This window comes from Oncorhynchus clarkii, chromosome 2 (assembly GCF_045791955.1).
Source record: "Oncorhynchus clarkii lewisi isolate Uvic-CL-2024 chromosome 2, UVic_Ocla_1.0, whole genome shotgun sequence".
NCBI classification, from domain to species: domain Eukaryota; kingdom Metazoa; phylum Chordata; class Actinopteri; order Salmoniformes; family Salmonidae; genus Oncorhynchus; species Oncorhynchus clarkii.
In genome coordinates, this window is record NC_092148.1 from 75411287 (window position 1) to 75428759 (window position 17473).

At 41.1% G+C, this 17473-nt stretch overlaps 1 protein-coding gene across 3 annotated transcripts in view; it reads right to left on the bottom strand.

The window, feature by feature from the left end:
• The window catches only part of LOC139373668 (inositol 1,4,5-trisphosphate-gated calcium channel ITPR2-like), a 173009-nt gene that overhangs the window by 32981 nt on the left and 122555 nt on the right, over positions 1–17473 (bottom strand). For all 3 annotated transcript variants that reach the window (XM_071114505.1, XM_071114515.1, XM_071114495.1), the window contains exons 52-55: positions 5650–5739; positions 4337–4467; positions 3915–4080; positions 2963–3123 (exon numbers count right to left, since the gene is read on the bottom strand). In XM_071114505.1, coding sequence (XP_070970606.1) covers positions 2963–3123; positions 3915–4080; positions 4337–4467; positions 5650–5739 — 548 coding nt within the window. The remainder of the gene's footprint in view (positions 1–2962; positions 3124–3914; positions 4081–4336; positions 4468–5649; positions 5740–17473) is intronic.

A 17473-nucleotide genomic window follows, 5' to 3' on the forward strand; every position in this document is an offset into this window, starting at 1 on the left:
TAACCTGCTCAGAGGGATGACTAATTAATGAACCATGATTAAACTCCAGAGTATGTTTCGGGTATAGTCAGGTACAGGTGCCCTCTGTAGGGCCTTTGTTTATTGGTTAGTGCTATTTGGAATCTTTGGGACATCCCTACCCTAAACATAAGACTTACCCAACCCTAACCTTAACCTTTTACATTTCAACTTCAATGGGGTGACATCAAAGTTAGGACATCCCAAGGATACCGTTTTGACTTTTCCTTTGTTTATTTGGCTAGTCACTGACATAGCACCACCCATAAGGTTAACCACTCACACCTCACCTGAGGAAGCATTCTTTTTTTGACCAATCCACTTCCATAATCAACCCTAGTGGCCTATAGTCCACAACACTGCTATCAAACTAAGAAAAGCAAGCAGCACATGATTGTGTTAATCACTGTCTTGAGAAAGAGCCAAGGTTGTTCAATTCACCCATCCCTGCTGGAGACTGTACTAAATGTGCTGCCTTTCACTTGACTCACCTAGGTAAAAACTGACCGACTCAGAGGAGTGTGTGTGTGTGTGTGCGCGTGTGTCTGTGTGAGTGAGTGAGAGAGACTATGCGTGTGTGATGTATGGGCTCCCCACACAGGGACACACTGACCTTTGGCTTTTATAGATCATGAGTTCAGAGGCCCCTCTCGTCTTCCTCTATCCTGTTGCAATCAACGGACACGTTGCTAAGGAGTGCGTGTCTGTGTGCGAGAGTGTTTGTGGGAGAAAGGGACGGAAGAGCACGTGCCATGCAAGGCTGATCCATTAGCAGGCCACTTGAGATGCGTTATGTAACACAGCTGTGGCTGCAGTACACCTGCTGGTTCTGTGCTCACTGTGATAAATCTCACACACACACACACACACAATTCAGAAAGTATTTAGACCCCTTCACCTTTTCCACATTTTGTTACATTATGGCCTTATTCTAAAATGAATTAAAAACTGTTTTTTTCCTCTTATCAATCTACACACTAATGAGAAAGCAAAAACAGGTTTTTATACATTTTTGCAAAAAATAAAACTGAAATATTACATTTACATACGTTTTCAGACCCTTTACTCAGTACTTTGTTGAAGCACCTTTGGCAGCGATTACAGCCTCGAGTCTTCTTGGGTATGATGCTACAAGCTTGGCACACCTGTATTTGTGGAGTTTCTCCCAATCTTCTCTGCAGATCCTCTCAAGGTCTGTCAGTTTGGATGGGGAGTGTTGCTGCACAGCTATTTTCATGTCTCTCCAGAAACGTTCAATCAATCTGGTTCAAGTCTGAGCTCTGGCTGGGCCACGCAAGGACATTCAGAGATTTGTCCCGAAGCCAATCCTGCATTGTCTTGGCTGTGTGCGTAGGAGCGTTGTCCTGTTGGAAGGTGAATCTAAGCACTCTGTAGCAGGTTTTCATCAAGGATCTCTCTGTACTTTGCTCCATTCATCTTTCCCTCAACCCTGACTAGTCTGCCAGTCCCTGCCACTAAAAAACATCCCCACAGCATGATGCTGCCACCACCATGCTTCACCCTAGGGATGTTACCAGGTTTCCTCCAGACGTGACGCTTGGCATTCAGACCAAAGAGTTCAATCTTGGTTACATCAGACCAGAGAATCTTGTTTCCGGCTCCAGCTATAATGCTTTATAACATGTTATAATCATGTATGAGCTTTTATGTTTTATAAAAAGGCATTACATATGTTAAGTATCTCTTTGTTTCAATGTTTGAACAGATTCAAAATCGCTGCTAGTAGTCAGAATCATTATGAGATGATTATAAGGAATTATGAGTGGGATATTCATGCTCATGACAAGCCTAACGATGCATCATAATACCTACCCAATACATAAAAGCTCCTCTGTATGGCTTCTTTTCCAGACAAGTTGCAGCACTCATTACATACAGTGAGCTGATGACTCCAGCCTTTATATTACTGTATCACACTACTACAATCCTAGAGGGGAGAAGGTCCGAGTATCACAGTACTACAACCCTAGAGGGGAGAAGGTCAGAGTATCACAGTACTACAACCCTAGAGGGGAGAAGGTCAGAGTATCACAGTACTACAACCCTAGAGGGGAGAAGTTCTGAGTATCACAGTACTACAACCCTAGAGGGGAGAAGGTCTGAGTATCACAGTACTACAACCCTAGAGGGGAGAAGTTCTGAGTATCACACTACTACAATCCTAGAGGGGAGAAGGTCCGAGTATCACAGTACTACAATCCTAGAGGGGAGAAGGTCCGAGTATCACAGTACTACAACCCTAGAGGGGAGAAGTTCTGAGTATCACAGTACTACAACCCTAGAGGGGAGAAGGTCTGAGTATCACAGTACTACAACCCTAGAGGGGAGAAGGTCTGAGTATCACAGTACTACAACCCTAGAGGGGAGAATGTCTGAGTATCACAGTACTACAACCCTAGAGGGGAGAAGGTCTGAGTATCACAGTACTACAACCCTAAAGGGGTGAAGGTCAGAGTATAATAGTAACGGTCACTAGTTTCTGTGAAACCTGAGAGAAGTACTGCACTGTAGCTTTATAACCAAGTCTGAGAAGATAATTAAAAGGAGAGGAAGAGAGAAGAAAGGGAGACTGAGGCTCAGTCACGTTTTGGGTGTTTTTTTTCTCTCTTTTTTTGGCTGAGTCTGCTGCAGAGGCTGGGGGTTCACAGTCACACTGGAACACTGTGTCTGGCTGCTGAGGACAAAGATGAGGAGGAGGAACACACACTTTGAGACGCTATGGCTACTGCATACACATACACTGTCAGGACAAACTTAGTGTTTGTGTGTGCAAGGAGTGTGAATTTAACGTTCCAACACGGTTTTCACATTCAGCGTAGGGGCTCAAATATAAAATCCTGACTTATCATTGGATCACCAGTACCTTGGTGATAAAACACACAAGACATGTGTAGAGCATGGAGGTAGCGAATTAACTACCCACCTTGATCATCTGGGCCACGTAGCTCTCGGGGCCAGTGTACTCCGTGGGGTCCTTCACCCTCACCAGAACCAGGAAGTACAGGTAGTGCCACATGTTGTGTTCCGACCTGATGTGCTCCTCAAATGACACGGTCTTGTTGTCAAACTTATCCCTCTCCAACCCTGAGAGAGGTGAAACATTACTTATACACTCTGATAACAACAATTAACTTTACCGTTCCGTCTTTCTTTGGTGTTCTTAACCATATTTTAGAGCCTCCATCCTGTCTTACTGTATATCTACAGCAAATATTAATGTCTAATATCTATAAGCACAATATAGCAAGTTCGATTTCTTTCTAACATTCCAAGACAGTGGAATGGGTATTGCTACCAAAGTTGCAAGATGCAAGAAATTTACTGTAGAATGACACGATTTACTGAATTTTCATCATGATGATACAAAACCCCCCACAGTTTCACGCAGAAGGGTAACAAATAAAGCAACAGAACTGTACTATTTGTATTTCTCTGCTATGTACAGTTATGTAGTGCTATGTACAATTATGTAGTGCTTTGTACAATTATGTAGTGCTTTGTACAGTTATGTAGTGCTTTGTACAGTTATGTAGTGCTTTGTACAGTTATGTAGTGCTATGTACAGTTATGTAGTGCTATGTACAATTATGTAGTGCTTTGTACAATTATGTAGTGCTTTGTACAATTATGTAGTGCTTTGTACAGTTATGTAGTGCTATGTAAAGTTTTGTAGTGCTTTGTACAGTTATGTAGTGCTTTGTACAGTTATGTAGTGCTTTGTACAGTTATGTAGTGCTTTGTACTGTTATGTGGTGCTATGTACTGTTATGTGGTGCTCTAGTGCTGTATAGTGCCATGTAGTTCTACGTAGTGCTACATAGTGTTATGTAGTGCTATGTGGAGTTATGAAGTGCTATGTAGGGCTGTGTACCCACCACAGATGAAGCAGGTGGTCTTCAGTATCTCCTCCTTCCTCTGCTTCTCGCTCCTCAGGTCGGCGAACGTATCAATGATGACGCCGAAGATGAGGTTGAGGACGATGATGATGACAATAAAGAAGAACAGTAGGTCATACACCACACGGGCCGCAAACAGAGGATCCTGGGTAACGAGAGGACCAGTGAGATATTCATCAGCATCCTCATGAAAAGTTGTATCACTATACACGTCATCATACTCAGCATCGTCATCATCAGCATCCCAATGAATACCATTATCATAAACATCATCATGAAAAAGATTTGGACTTTTGTTTTCTATATTTTTTGTAAAACAAACAGTCAATCCATCCTCCCATCCATCAATTACTGGCTGACTGGTTCATTGATCAGCTGATTGATTGTACCAGGTCACTCACGTCTTTGGAAGGCTTCCTCAGCACGTCTCCTACTCCCCCTCCGTTCCTCAGGCCCTGGTTCAGCACCGTCACGATACACATCAGCAGAGTGTCACACACACGCTCCGTCCCATCGTCCTCCTCCACCATCACTGGACACAAAAATAGTGTACGAAACTAATGATAAATGTACACAACGGTAGTAGTGTCCTAGATCTTCCTGACAATGAGTGACACTTTTATAATTAAAAAACATTCTGAAAGAATTCTAAAACTTGCACAGGTTGAAATCCCTTCACAATAGTAGATGTAGGACTTCAACACAGGATGAAAGGGTTTAAACAAAGGAACACATGGGATGATGTGACCCCTCTACGTGACAGAAAAAAATGAGGGGGTGAAAAGAAAAAAGCAAGGGAGAGATTGAGAGGGTGAAACATAGCCAGAGATGGAGGGATAGAAATAGCATAGAGAGAAGTGAGGATTAGAACACGTGTAGAGGCCCCTGAAGTGCTTGTGATCCATGGACACACACTGGGCTGGAGAACAAAGATGAGTACGATGAGTCATCCCCTCTGCTTCTCCCTCTCCAGGATGCTGCTTTAACATCCTGCCTCTAACACCCTTCCTCAGCGTGGAACCTTCCAGAGGCTAACTGACTAGAGAGAGTAGCCAACACTTCACATTTACACAGCTCCCTGAACAGGAACACACCTAGAGGGCTACTGAACATGAAGGACTGAGAACTGACTGAACTAGCCATGTTCTGATTAAGAACCACTGTTACAGCACATTGAGTTTGGGGATCCATGTGCAAAATGCTGTTAGATAAAACATTAATGATAAGGACAAGTGGTTGGCAGTTCATATCACATGGCCTCAAAAAAAAGAGTGATAGAGGTGATAGGTAGGATAGAAAGTGCTGAAAGAGCAGAGGACCGGAATCAAACCCATGTTCGCTACGGTACATTGTACATATGCTCCAGAGGCAGCGGCTATAGACCACTAAGACCTGCCCAGACCACACACACACACAGTGTAGCCTAGTGGTTAGAGCGTTGGACTAGTAACCGAAAGGTTCAAATCCCCGAGCTGACAAGGTACAAATCTGTCGTTCTGCCCCTGAACAGGCAGTTAACCCACTGTTCCTAGGCCGTCATTGAAAATAAGAATTTGTTCTTAACTGACTTGCCTAGTTAAATAAAGGTTTAAAGACATAGAGAGTTCTAAAGCCTGCTGCATTGTCAATTATACACAGACAAAAATGCTAATGAGACAAAGGCAGAATACCTTTTAAGGGGGTCATTGTAGAGAATTAGGTGGTGATAACTTACTGGTGACAGACGTGGGTAAGTAGTCTGGACAGCCGTCTTTCAAACACTTGTCGGAGGGAGCTCGGCCATCTTTAAGTGTTTCCAGTTTCCCTAAAAGCAGGAAAATAAGCAAGTCCAACTGAAAACAAAATAATAGGACAGTATACAGAAATTATTTTGCGTAGGTTACTATAGAAAAGACGCTTGAAGGTTCTCATCAATATTTCATAATCTATAAACGTTATTAAAAAGGTCGCAGAAAAACAATGGCCCTTGTCATGGAGGATAGAGCTGTTATCTATTCATAACCAGTCATGATAGACTCAACATAAATCACATTAGCAGTAGTTGCGTATCCAGCGCATAACAGCAGATGCTGTTGGCTATGTGTGTTTTAAAATACTGACATTTCAACAGGCCCTTCATATCCTTTTCAACGGTGCTCGACAGTGATAATGAGAGACATGCAGAGTCAAGAGGTCCACACCTGGGCTGGAGAGTCACGACCAGGGACCCTTGAGACCATAACAGGGAGTAGGGAAGCTGGGGAGATGAGGCAGGGTGCTCCCCCCTCCTCTTCACTACTAAAACATGACGTTGTCACAACATTATAAATAGGTTGTGAGAAGGCTGGTTATGACATTGCGCATGTAAACGTGGTCAAAGTAGTCTGGATAGTAGCTCATAACCCAATTAATGGTCTTGTTTGGGATAAGCTGTTTACATGCACCTTTGATATCCTGCTCACGAGTGTCCCGGTCTCCAGAAATAAACAGAATATTCCTAATTGAAGTTCATATGGGTTAAATGGAATAGTAACTGAAATGTGGACACTGACAGTGGGCCTATAACCTCTCACATGTAAAATAATATTAACTCCTGCAGAATTATGCATTTCTTGCAGTGAAATTATTCAACAAATATTACATTTTGTCTTGGGAACAGGAGTGGAGAAATATTACTTATTTAATTGAACATCGAGAAAATGTGAATGCACGTGTAAAGTGTTATCTTTGACATTGTTATGCAAGCAGACAGTATTTCAACCACATACAGTGGGGCAAAACAAGTATTTAGTCAGCCACCAATTGTGCAAGTTCTCCCACTTAAAAAAAAAAGAGAGGCCTGTAATTTTCATCATTTTCAACTATGAGACAAAATGAGGAAAAAAAATCCAGAAAATCCCATTGTAGGATTTTTAATGAATTTATTTGCAAATTATGGTGGAAAATAAGTATTTGGTCACCTACAAACAAACAAGATTTCTGGCTCTAACAGACCTGTAACTTCTTCTTTAAGAGGCTCCTCTGTCCTCCACTCGTTACCTGTATTAATGGCACCTGTTTGCATTTGTTATCAGTATAAAATACACATGTCCACAACCTCAAACAGTCACACTCCAAACTCCACTATGGCCAAGACCAAAGAGCTGTCAAAGGACACCAGAAACAAAATTGTAGACCTGCACCAGGCTGGGAAGACTGAATCTGCAATAGGTAAGCAGCTTGGTTTGGAGAAATCAACTGTGGGAGCAATTATTACGAAATTGAAGACATACAAGACCACTGATAATCTCCCTCGATCTGGGGCTCAACGCAAGATCTCACCCCGTGGGGTCACACGTGGGGTCAAAATGATCACAAAAATCCCAGAACCACACGGGGGGACGTAGTGAATGACCTGCAGAGAGCTGGGACCAAAGTAACAAAGCCTACCATCAGTAACACACTACGCCGCCAGGGACTCAAATCCTGCAGTGCCAGATGTGTCCCCCTGCTTAAGCCAGTACATGTCCAGGCCCGTCTGAAGTTTGCTAGAGAGCATTTGGATGATCCAGAAGAAGATTGGGAGAATGTCATATGGTCAGATGAAACCAAAATATAACTTTTTGGTAAAAACTCAACTCGTTGTGTTTGGAGGACAAAGAATGCTGAGTTGCATCCAAAGAACACCATACCTACTGTGAAGCATGGGGGTGGAAACATTGTGCTTTGGGGCTGTTTTTCTGCAAAGGGACCAGGACGACTGATCCGTGTAAAGGAAAGAATGAATGGGGCCATGTATCGTGAGATTTTGAGTGAAAACCTCCTTCCATCAGCAAGGGCATTGAAGATGAAACGTGGCTGGGTCTTTCAGCATGACAATGATCCCAAACACACCGCCGGGCAACGAAGGAGTGGCTTCGTAAGAAGCATTTCAAGGTCCTGGAGTGGCCTAGCCAGTCTCCAGATCTCAACCCCATAGAAAATCTTTGGAGGGAGTTGAAAGTCCGTGTTGCCCAGCAACAGCCCCAAAACATCACTGCTCTAGAGGAGATCTGCATGGAGGAATGGGCCAAAATACCAGCAACAGTGTGTGAAAACCAAGAAGACTTACAGAAAACGTTTGACCTCTGTCATTGCCAACAAAGGGTATATAACAAAGTATTGAGATACACTTTTGTTATTGACGAAATACTTATTTTCCACCATCATTTGCAAATACATTTATTAAAAATCCTACAATGTGATTTTCTGGATTTTCATAGTTGAAGTGTACCTATGATGAAAATTACAGGCCTCTCTCATCTTTTTAAGTGGGAGAACTTACACAATTGGTGGCTGACTAAATACTTTTTTGCCCCACTGTATAATATGCACCCAAAACCAACTGAAGACTTATCATAAATGTGTCTCATTGTTTTAATTTCCTTAAAAACCGGTCAAACTGATGACATTTTTACATTTTGCACAGGAACAATCTTCTAGTGTTTTACTCCCCAGTCCCTAAACGAAACAGACAACTTTACTGTTGTTAACTAGATTACTAATGTATTAATTTTATCAATATAAGACATTATTCTGGTGAACACTATTTTATTTAGTCTTCTAGGGCAAAAAGTTATGACAGATACATGCAACTTCTCTTCTAACTATAGTTGACAAACAAATGGCCTACCAAATGTCAGAAATTATAAGCAGAAATGTATCTAAATTAGGGGTGAAAGTAGCCTAAGCCAGTAGTCTATAATGTCCAGTACGGAGTATCAGCAAAACAAATTATTATGGAATTATTATGGTGGATGGAACTGTGCAGGTAGCCTACTTTTTAAAGTGATGTTTGACAATCAGATGAAAAGATCACACAATGGGATGTGTAAAACGGTCTGCAATAAACAACAGTAAATGGAATAAGATGTTTACATGCCACAGTATTCCATCGAAGATCAGAATATCCCAGGCATTTTATGCAGGTTTCTCATAACCGGGATACAAACGTTTTCGGGTGACTGTGAATGGGATATGATGTTTATATGCGTCAACTCGATAATTGAGTATACCGAATAATAATGGGATATTGGTGTGCATGTAAACGTAGCCACTTGTGAGAACGTCTCAAATTGATTGGTCACATATAGTGACTTGGAGACAACTTTGTGACAACCAATTCTGTCTAATAGGGACCATGCCTGGAGCTCGTTTTCTCATAAGAGATTCTAGTATATGCCCATCTCATAACCCTCTCTCTTCATTACTTCAGATTGTCCCAAACATATATTTTATTTTCAGGCACATTTCATAAACCCAAATAATTTCTCCATCAAACAGTTTGACCCAAGCTTCACCTATGGCAGATGGACTGTGTGGTATAACACTCACATAAAGAGGTAATATGCATTATAACCCTTGATAAACGGACAAACACAATTTGAGAAAATGAACTGCAATTTCAAGAGCCATGTTGACTGTCTTTTAGCTAGGTCTTTTTCATTTGTCAAAAGTTGCACTAAGAATTGCAGTGCCCTCAGACAGCTCAGCTCAGCCCACAGACAGAGACACAGACACACCCCCACCCCATCCGGTTACATAAGAGAGTGCTTCGCTGCACAGCCACTGCTCCAGATTATGCAACAGGTGCACATGTGCTGGCAGGTTCTCTCCCTAAGACTGCCCGAGCGAGCGCTGTGCAAGAGCACGTACACACGCCCACACAGACACACTCTCGCATGCATGCACTCATGCTCTGGAAAGCTCTCACACACACATAGCCAAATTGGGAACTGAAAAGGCATAGGCTATTCATTCTGCATGCAAATATGTATTTACATACAGCGCCTTCAGAAAGTATTCTTACCCCTTGATCTACTCCACATTTTTATGTTAAAGACTGAATATTATTATTATTTTTAAATTTAGCCCCCCCCCCTCCAAAAAAAATGAAATACAGTGGTGGAAAAATAACCCAAACGAAGCGTTTGAGTTTAGTGAGTGCGCCAGATCAGATGCAGAAGGGATTATACAATTTTCCTGTCCTGCTATGCATTCAAAATGTAACAAGTAATTTTGGGTGTCAGGGAAAATGTATGGAGTAAAAAGTATATGATTTTCTTTAGGAATGTAGTGTAGTAAAAAGTCAAAAATACAAATAGTAAAGTAAACATCTCCCTTAATTGGATATAGGGGGCGCTCTTTTAATTTTTGGATGAAAAACGTTACCGTTTTAAAAAAGATATTTTGTCACGAAAAGATGCTCGACTTTGCATATAATTGACAGCTTCGGAAAGAAAACACTGACGTTTCCAAAACTGCAAAGATATTGTCTGTGAGTGCCACAGAACTGATGTTACAGGCGAAACCCAGATAAAAATCCAATCAGGAAGTGCCGCATTTTTTAAAACCGCCTCATGCCAATGACTCCTTATATGGCTGTGAAGGAGCTAGGAGTCAACTTACGTTTTCCACGTTTTCCCCAAGGTGTCTACAGCATTGTGACGTCTTTTTAGGCATTTCCATTGGAGAATGGCTGTAAGAGACCATATAGGGCGAGTGGTCGCATGGTGTCTCCCGGAGAAAACCTTGCGTAAAATACTGAGGTAGCCATTTTTCCAATCGTTTCTTATGAGAAACCAACTGCCTCGACGGATATATTATTGAATACATATGTTAAAAACACCTTGAAGATGGATCCTAAACAACGTTTGCAGTGTTTCTGTCGATATTATGGAGTTAATTTTGAAAAAAGTTCGGCATTGTAATGGTAGCATTTTCCGGTCGATTTCTCAGCCAAGCATGATGAACAAACGGGAGCTATTTCGCCTACAAAAAAAATATTTTTGGAAAAAAGGAACATTTGCTATCTAACTGGGAGTCTCCTGAGTGAAAGCATCCAAAGTTCTTCAAAGGTAAATGATTTAATTTGGTTGCTTTTCTTATTTTCTTGAAAATGTTGCCTGCTGCCAGCAGAGCTAGCATAGCATTATGCCATGATAAACTTACACAAATGCTTGTCTAGCTTTGGCTGTAACGCATATTTTGAAAATCTGAGATGACAGTGTTGTTAACAAAAGGCTAAGCTTGTGTTTGAATATATTTATTTCATTTCATTTGCGATTTTCATGAATAGGAAAAGTTGCGTTATGGTAATGTGCTTGAGGCTATGATTACGCTCCCGGATACAGGATTGCTCGTCGTTAGAGGTTAAAACTACTTAAGTAAAAATACTTTAAAGTATTCATACCCGAGTCAATATCACCTCTGGCAATGATTACAGCTGTAAGTCTTTCTGGGTAAGAGCTTTGCACACCTGGATAGCACAATATTTGCACATTATATATTTTGTTATTCTTCAATCTCTCAAGTTGGTTGTTGATCATTGCTAGACAGCCATGTTGAAGTCGCCATAGATTTATTAGCCAATTTAAGTCAAATCTTTAACTAGCCCACTCAGGAACATTCAATGCCATCTTGGTAAGCAGCTCTAGTGTATATATGGCCTTGTGTTGAAGGTTATTGTACTGTTGAAAGGTGAATTCATCTTCCAGTATCTGTTGGAAAGCCACTGAACCAGGTTTTCCTCTAGGATTTTGCATGTGCTTACCTCTAGTTTATTTTTATCCAAAAAACTCCCTAGTCCTTGGCAATGATAAGCATACCCATAACATGATTCTGCCACCATGATTGAAAATACAAAAAGTGTTACTCAGTGATGTGTTGGATTTGCTCCAAACATAATGCTTTGGATTCAGTCCTCCCAGCTGCCCACTGTACCGAGGCTAGGAAACACTGTCACCACCGATAAATCCACGATAATTGAGAATTTCAATAAGCATTTTTCTACTGCTGGCCATGCTTTCCACCTGGCTACCCCTACCCCGGTCAACAGCTCTGCACCCACCACAGCAACTTGCCCAATTCTCTACCATTTCTCCTTCACCCAAATACAGATAGCTGATGTTCTGAAAGAGCTGCAAAATCTGGACCCCTACAAATTAGCTGGGCTAGACAATCTGGACCCTCTCTAAAAGTATCTGCCGCAATTGTTGCAACACCTATTACTAGCCTGTTCAACCTCTTTCGTATCATCCGAGATCCCCAAAGATTGGAAAGCTGCCGCGGTCATCCTCCTCTTCAAAGGGGGAGACGCTCTAGACCCAAACTGTTACAAACTTAAATCTATTCTACCCTGCCTTTCTAAGGTCTTCGAAAGCCAAGTTAAACAGATCACCGGCCATTTCAAATCTCACCGTAACTTCTCCGCTATGCAATCAGGTTTCCGAGCTGGTCATGGGTGCACCTCAGCCACGCTCAAGGTCCTAAACGATACCATAACCGTCATCGATAAGAGACAATACTGCACAGCCGTAGTCATCAACCTGGCCAAGGCTTTCGGCTCTGTCAATCACCCTCTAGTGACTCCCCATCCCGCATGAGGGAGCGTAATCATCGACTGACACTAATTAGCATAACGCAATGGACATAAATATTCCTAGAAAATATTCCTATTCATGAAAATCACAAGTGAAATATATTGAGACACAGCTTAGCCTTTTGTTAATCACCCTGTCATCTCAGATTTTCAAAATATGCTTTACAGCCAAAGCTAGACAAGCATTTGTGTAAGTTTATCGATAGCCTAGCATAGCATTTTGTCCAGCTAGCAGCAGGTAACTTGGTCACGGAAATCAGAAAAGCAATAAAATTAAATTGTTTACCTTTAATGAGCTTCGGATGTTTTCACTCCAGAGACTCCCAGTTAGATAGCAAATGTTCCTTTTTTCAAAAAATATTATTTTTGTAGGTGAAATAGCTCCGTTTGTTTTTCACGTTTGGCTGAGAAATCGACCGGAAATTGCAGTCACGAAAACGGAGAAAAATATTCCAAATTAGCTCCATAATATCGACAGAAACATGGCAAACGTTGTTTATAATCAATCCCTCAAGGTGTTTTTCAAATATCTATTCGATAATATATCCATCAGGACAATTCGTTTTTCAGTAGGATCGATTGGATTAATGGCTACCTCTGTATTTTACGCGAGAATCTCTCTGGGACCATCAGGTGACCACTTGCGCAATGTAGCCGCCTACGGGTATTCTTCAACATAAATGCATAAAACTACGTCACAATGCTGTAGACAGCTTCGGGAATACGGAGAAAGAGTAATCTGGTTGATAGCCCATTCACTGCTCAATAGGGACGCATTGGAACGCAGCGCTTTCAAAACATGAGGCACTTCCAGATTGGATTTTTCTCAGGCTTTCGCCTGCAACATCAGTTATGTTATACTCACAGACAATATTTTTTACAGTTTTGGAAACTTTAGAGTGTTTTCTATCCTACGCTGTCAATTATATGCATATTCTAGCATCTTGTCCTGACAAAAAATCCCGTTTATTACGGGAATTCCAATTCCTCTTTTGGCCGCCTTTCTTTTCAGTTCTCTGCTGCCAATGACTGGAACGAATTGCAAAAATCACTGAAGCTGGAGACTTATATCTCCCTCAATAACTTTAAGCATCAGCTGTGAGAGCAGATTACAGATCATTGCACCATCGTACCTCATCCCCATATTGTTATTTTTTTTCTCCTTTGCACCCCAGTAATTCTACTTGCACATTCATCTTCTGCACATCAATCACTCCAGTGTTTAATTGCTAAATTTAAATTATTTTGCCACTCTGGCCTATTTATTGCCTTACCTCCCTAATCTTACTACATTAATTTGCAAACACTGCATATAGACTTTTCTATTGTGTTATTGACTGTACATTTGTTTATTCCATGTGTAACTCTGTGTTGTTGTATGTGTCGCACTGCTTTGCTTTATCGTGGCCAGGTCACAGTTGTAAATGAGAACTTGTTCTCAACTGGCCCACCTGGTTAAATAAAGGTGAAATAAAAAATAAAACAAAGTTCATTTCTTGGCACATTGTTTGCAGTTTTACTTTAGTGCCTTATTGAAAACAGGATGTACATTTTGATGGCAATTTGCATATAGTCCAGAATGTTATGAAGAGTGATCAGATGAATTGCAATGAATTGCAAAGTCCCTCTTTGCCATGCAAATGAACTGAATCCCCAAAAAACATTTCCACTGCATTTTAGCCCTGCCACAAAAGGACCAGCTGACATCATGTCAGTGATTCTCTCGTGGACAAGGCTGGAGATCACTCTGTCATGCTGATTGAGTTCAAATAACAGACTGGAAGCTTCAAAAGGAGGGTGGTGCTTGGAATCATTGTTCTTTCTCTGTCAACCATGGTTACCTGCAAGAAAACACGTGCCATCATCATTGCTTTGCACAAAAAGGGCTTCACAGGCAAGGATATTGCTGCTAGAATGATTGCACCTAAATCAACCATTTATCGGATCATCAAGAACTTCAAGGAGAGGGGATCAATTGTTGGGAAGAAGGCTCCAGGGCGCCCAAGAAAGTCCAGCAAGCGCCAAGACCGTCTCCTAAAGTTGATTCAGCTGCGGGATCGGGGCACCACCAGTACAGAGCTTGCTCAGGAATGGCAGCAGGCAGGTGTGAGTGCATCTGCACGCACATTGAGGCAAAGACTTTTGGAGGATGGCTTGGTGTCAAGAAGGGCAGCAAAGAAGCCACTTCTCTTCAGGAAATACATCAGGGACAGACTGATATTCTGCAAAGGGTACAGGGATTGGACTGCTGAGGACTGGGGTAAAGTCATTTTCTCTGATGAATCCCCTTTACGATTGTTTGGGGCATCCGGAAAAAGCTTGTCCGGAGAAGACAAGGTGAGTGCTTCCATCAGTCCTGTGTCATGCCAACAGTAAAGCATCCTGAGACCATTCATGTGGTGGGGTTGCTTCTTAGCCAAGGGAGTGGGTTCACTCACAATTTTGCCTAAGAACACAGCCATGAATAAAGAATGGTACCAACACATCCTCCGAGAGCAACTTCTCCCAACCAACCAGGAACAGTTTGGTGACGAACAATGCCTTTTCCAGCATGATGGAGCACCTTGCCATAAGGCAAGTGTGATAACTAAGTGGCTTGGGGAACAAAACATGAATATTTTGGGTCCATGGCTAGGAAACTCCCCAGATCTTAATCCCATTGAGAACTTGTGGTCAATCCTCAAGAGGCGGGTGGACAAAAGAAAACCCACAAATTCTGACAAACTCCAAGCATTGATTATGCAAGAATGGGCTGCCATCAGTCAGAATGTGGCCCAGAAGTTAATTGACAGCATGTCAGGGTGGATTGCAGAGGTCTTGAAAAAAGAAGGGTCAACACTGCAAAGATTGGCTCTTTGCATCAACCTCATGTAATTGTCAATAAAAGCCTTTGACACTTATGGAATGCTTGTAATTATACTTCAGTATTCCATAGTAACATCTGACAAAAAATATCTAAAGACACAGAGGCAGCAGACCTGTCAAAACTTTTGGCCACGACAGTATGTTTTGAAATATTTTTTTCTGTACAGAGCTTCCTTCTTTTCACTCTGTCATTTAGGTTAGTATTGTGGATTAACTACAATGGTGTTGTCATGACGTTGGCCTGTGGGTGAGGTTTATGACACCCCCAAAAATACCTTTCTCCCTTTCCTCTCTCTTGACTCTACAGTAGGACTCTTGAAAAGCCTTTGGTAAGCATAGTGTGTCTGGGAACATCAAAAGGTGGGGGGAAAGGAACCTTATTTCGGTAATCCAACCAGCTGAAAATATGCGTTGGTACTAAATGAAAATGATGCCAGATCAGTTGTATTATTACTGATGTTAGGACGACAAACTGTATATCTTGGAAAGTCTACACATTATAGTTATCAGATTCACATGGAATTGTTGTGCAATTTAAATGTTTAAATATGAAACTATTTGTGAAAAGATTAAATGTAATTTAGCTTCTTAATGAGAGAATGGTTTGTCATAGAGTAAAATATGCTCAACTCAGTGGCCCTGCCCATGTGAACAGACAATGGTTATAAACTATGAAACACGCCCTTCTCTCCCCTCCTATATAAAGCCCTTGACGAAAACGTAACTTTGTGTTCCGAGGACGACGGTCCCCACGTTGAAAGGGCTCAGATAATAACCTAGCGAAATTAGCATCAAATTTCAACGTGAAGATGACGATCAACACACCGAAAGGATGAATTTTGACTATACCAGCAAGAATATAGCATGAGCTAAAACGGTCTTCCATCTATAACCAACCTATTGAAGCGCAGCTCAGAGTAAACATTTATTGCATTTTCCTTTTCCAAATGGGCGGTTATTTAGAATGCATAAGATTCTGTATTTACGATTGCATAGCTTCTCCCTTTGTTCTTCAGTCCTCCCTCGCTTTCATTCAAGCCCAACCCCCTCTCTTTGTGTAACCAGCCGTCATATGTTTTCTTGTAGGACATAATTAGTAATCAATGTATGATCCATTCTGTGTTTATGTAATTCTGCGTGATTATTTAGGTATTTAGTAAATAAATAATTAAACCAAAGTTTGTATTGCTGATTCAACTTGTTAGCCAGGGTTTGTGAAGATAACCAAGAATTCTACAATGTTCAGATGAGACTGAAATAAGGTGACGATTAAATATTGACTGATGTTGACGTGAAAGATTACCAGGTCTTTAAGAGTTTATTCGGAAGATAACAGCTATATAAACATTATTTCGTGGTGTCCCGACTTTCTAGTTAATTACATTTACATGATTAGCTTAATCAGGTAATATTAATTACAGAGAAAAGATTTTATAGAATAGCATGTCATATCACTTAATCCATCATAGCCAAACACACGACAGTGTTGATCCATCTTCAGTTTTCTCCCATCACAGCCATTAAACTCTGCAACTGTTTTAAAGTCACCATTGGCTTCCTCTCTGGTAACAGAGTTAGGAAGGACACCTATATATTTTTTGTGACTGGGTGTGATGACGTACCATTCAAAGTGTAATTAATAACTTCGCCATGCTCAAAGGGTTATTCAATGTCTGTTTTTTATTTTTTTTTATCTACCAATAGGTGCACTTCTTTGCGAGGCATTGGAAAACCTCCCTATTCTTTGTGGTTGAATCAGTGTCTGAAATTCACAAATCGACTGAGGGACCTTACAGATAAGTGTACGTGTGGGGTACAGAGATGAGGTGGTCATTTAAAAATGTTAAACACTATTATTGTACACAGAGTGAGTCCATGCAACTTATTGCGTGACTTATTAAAGCACATTTTGACTCCTGAACTTATTTAGGCTTGACTGAAAATGTTTGTTTTTAATTTTTCATTAATTTGTAATAAATAAATAAATAAATCTACAAAAAAAATCTACAAACACAATTCCATTTGGAATATTATGGGGTGTTGTGTGTAGGCCAGTGACACACAATCTTGATTTAATCCATTTTAAATTCAGGCTATAACAAAATGTGACTAGTTTCAGGAAACTAGGTGTACGTCGCACTTCCCAGGAGAGGCATTTGAACATAAACATTTATTTTCTTAACAAAATGCATTTTTTGACAGAAATGTCTTCTGGAAGCGAAAGAAACACACCTCTATTTAGGCGAGGTGCTGGATAGCGGAGTGGAACACGTGACCAATAAAAGGAGAGGCGCAC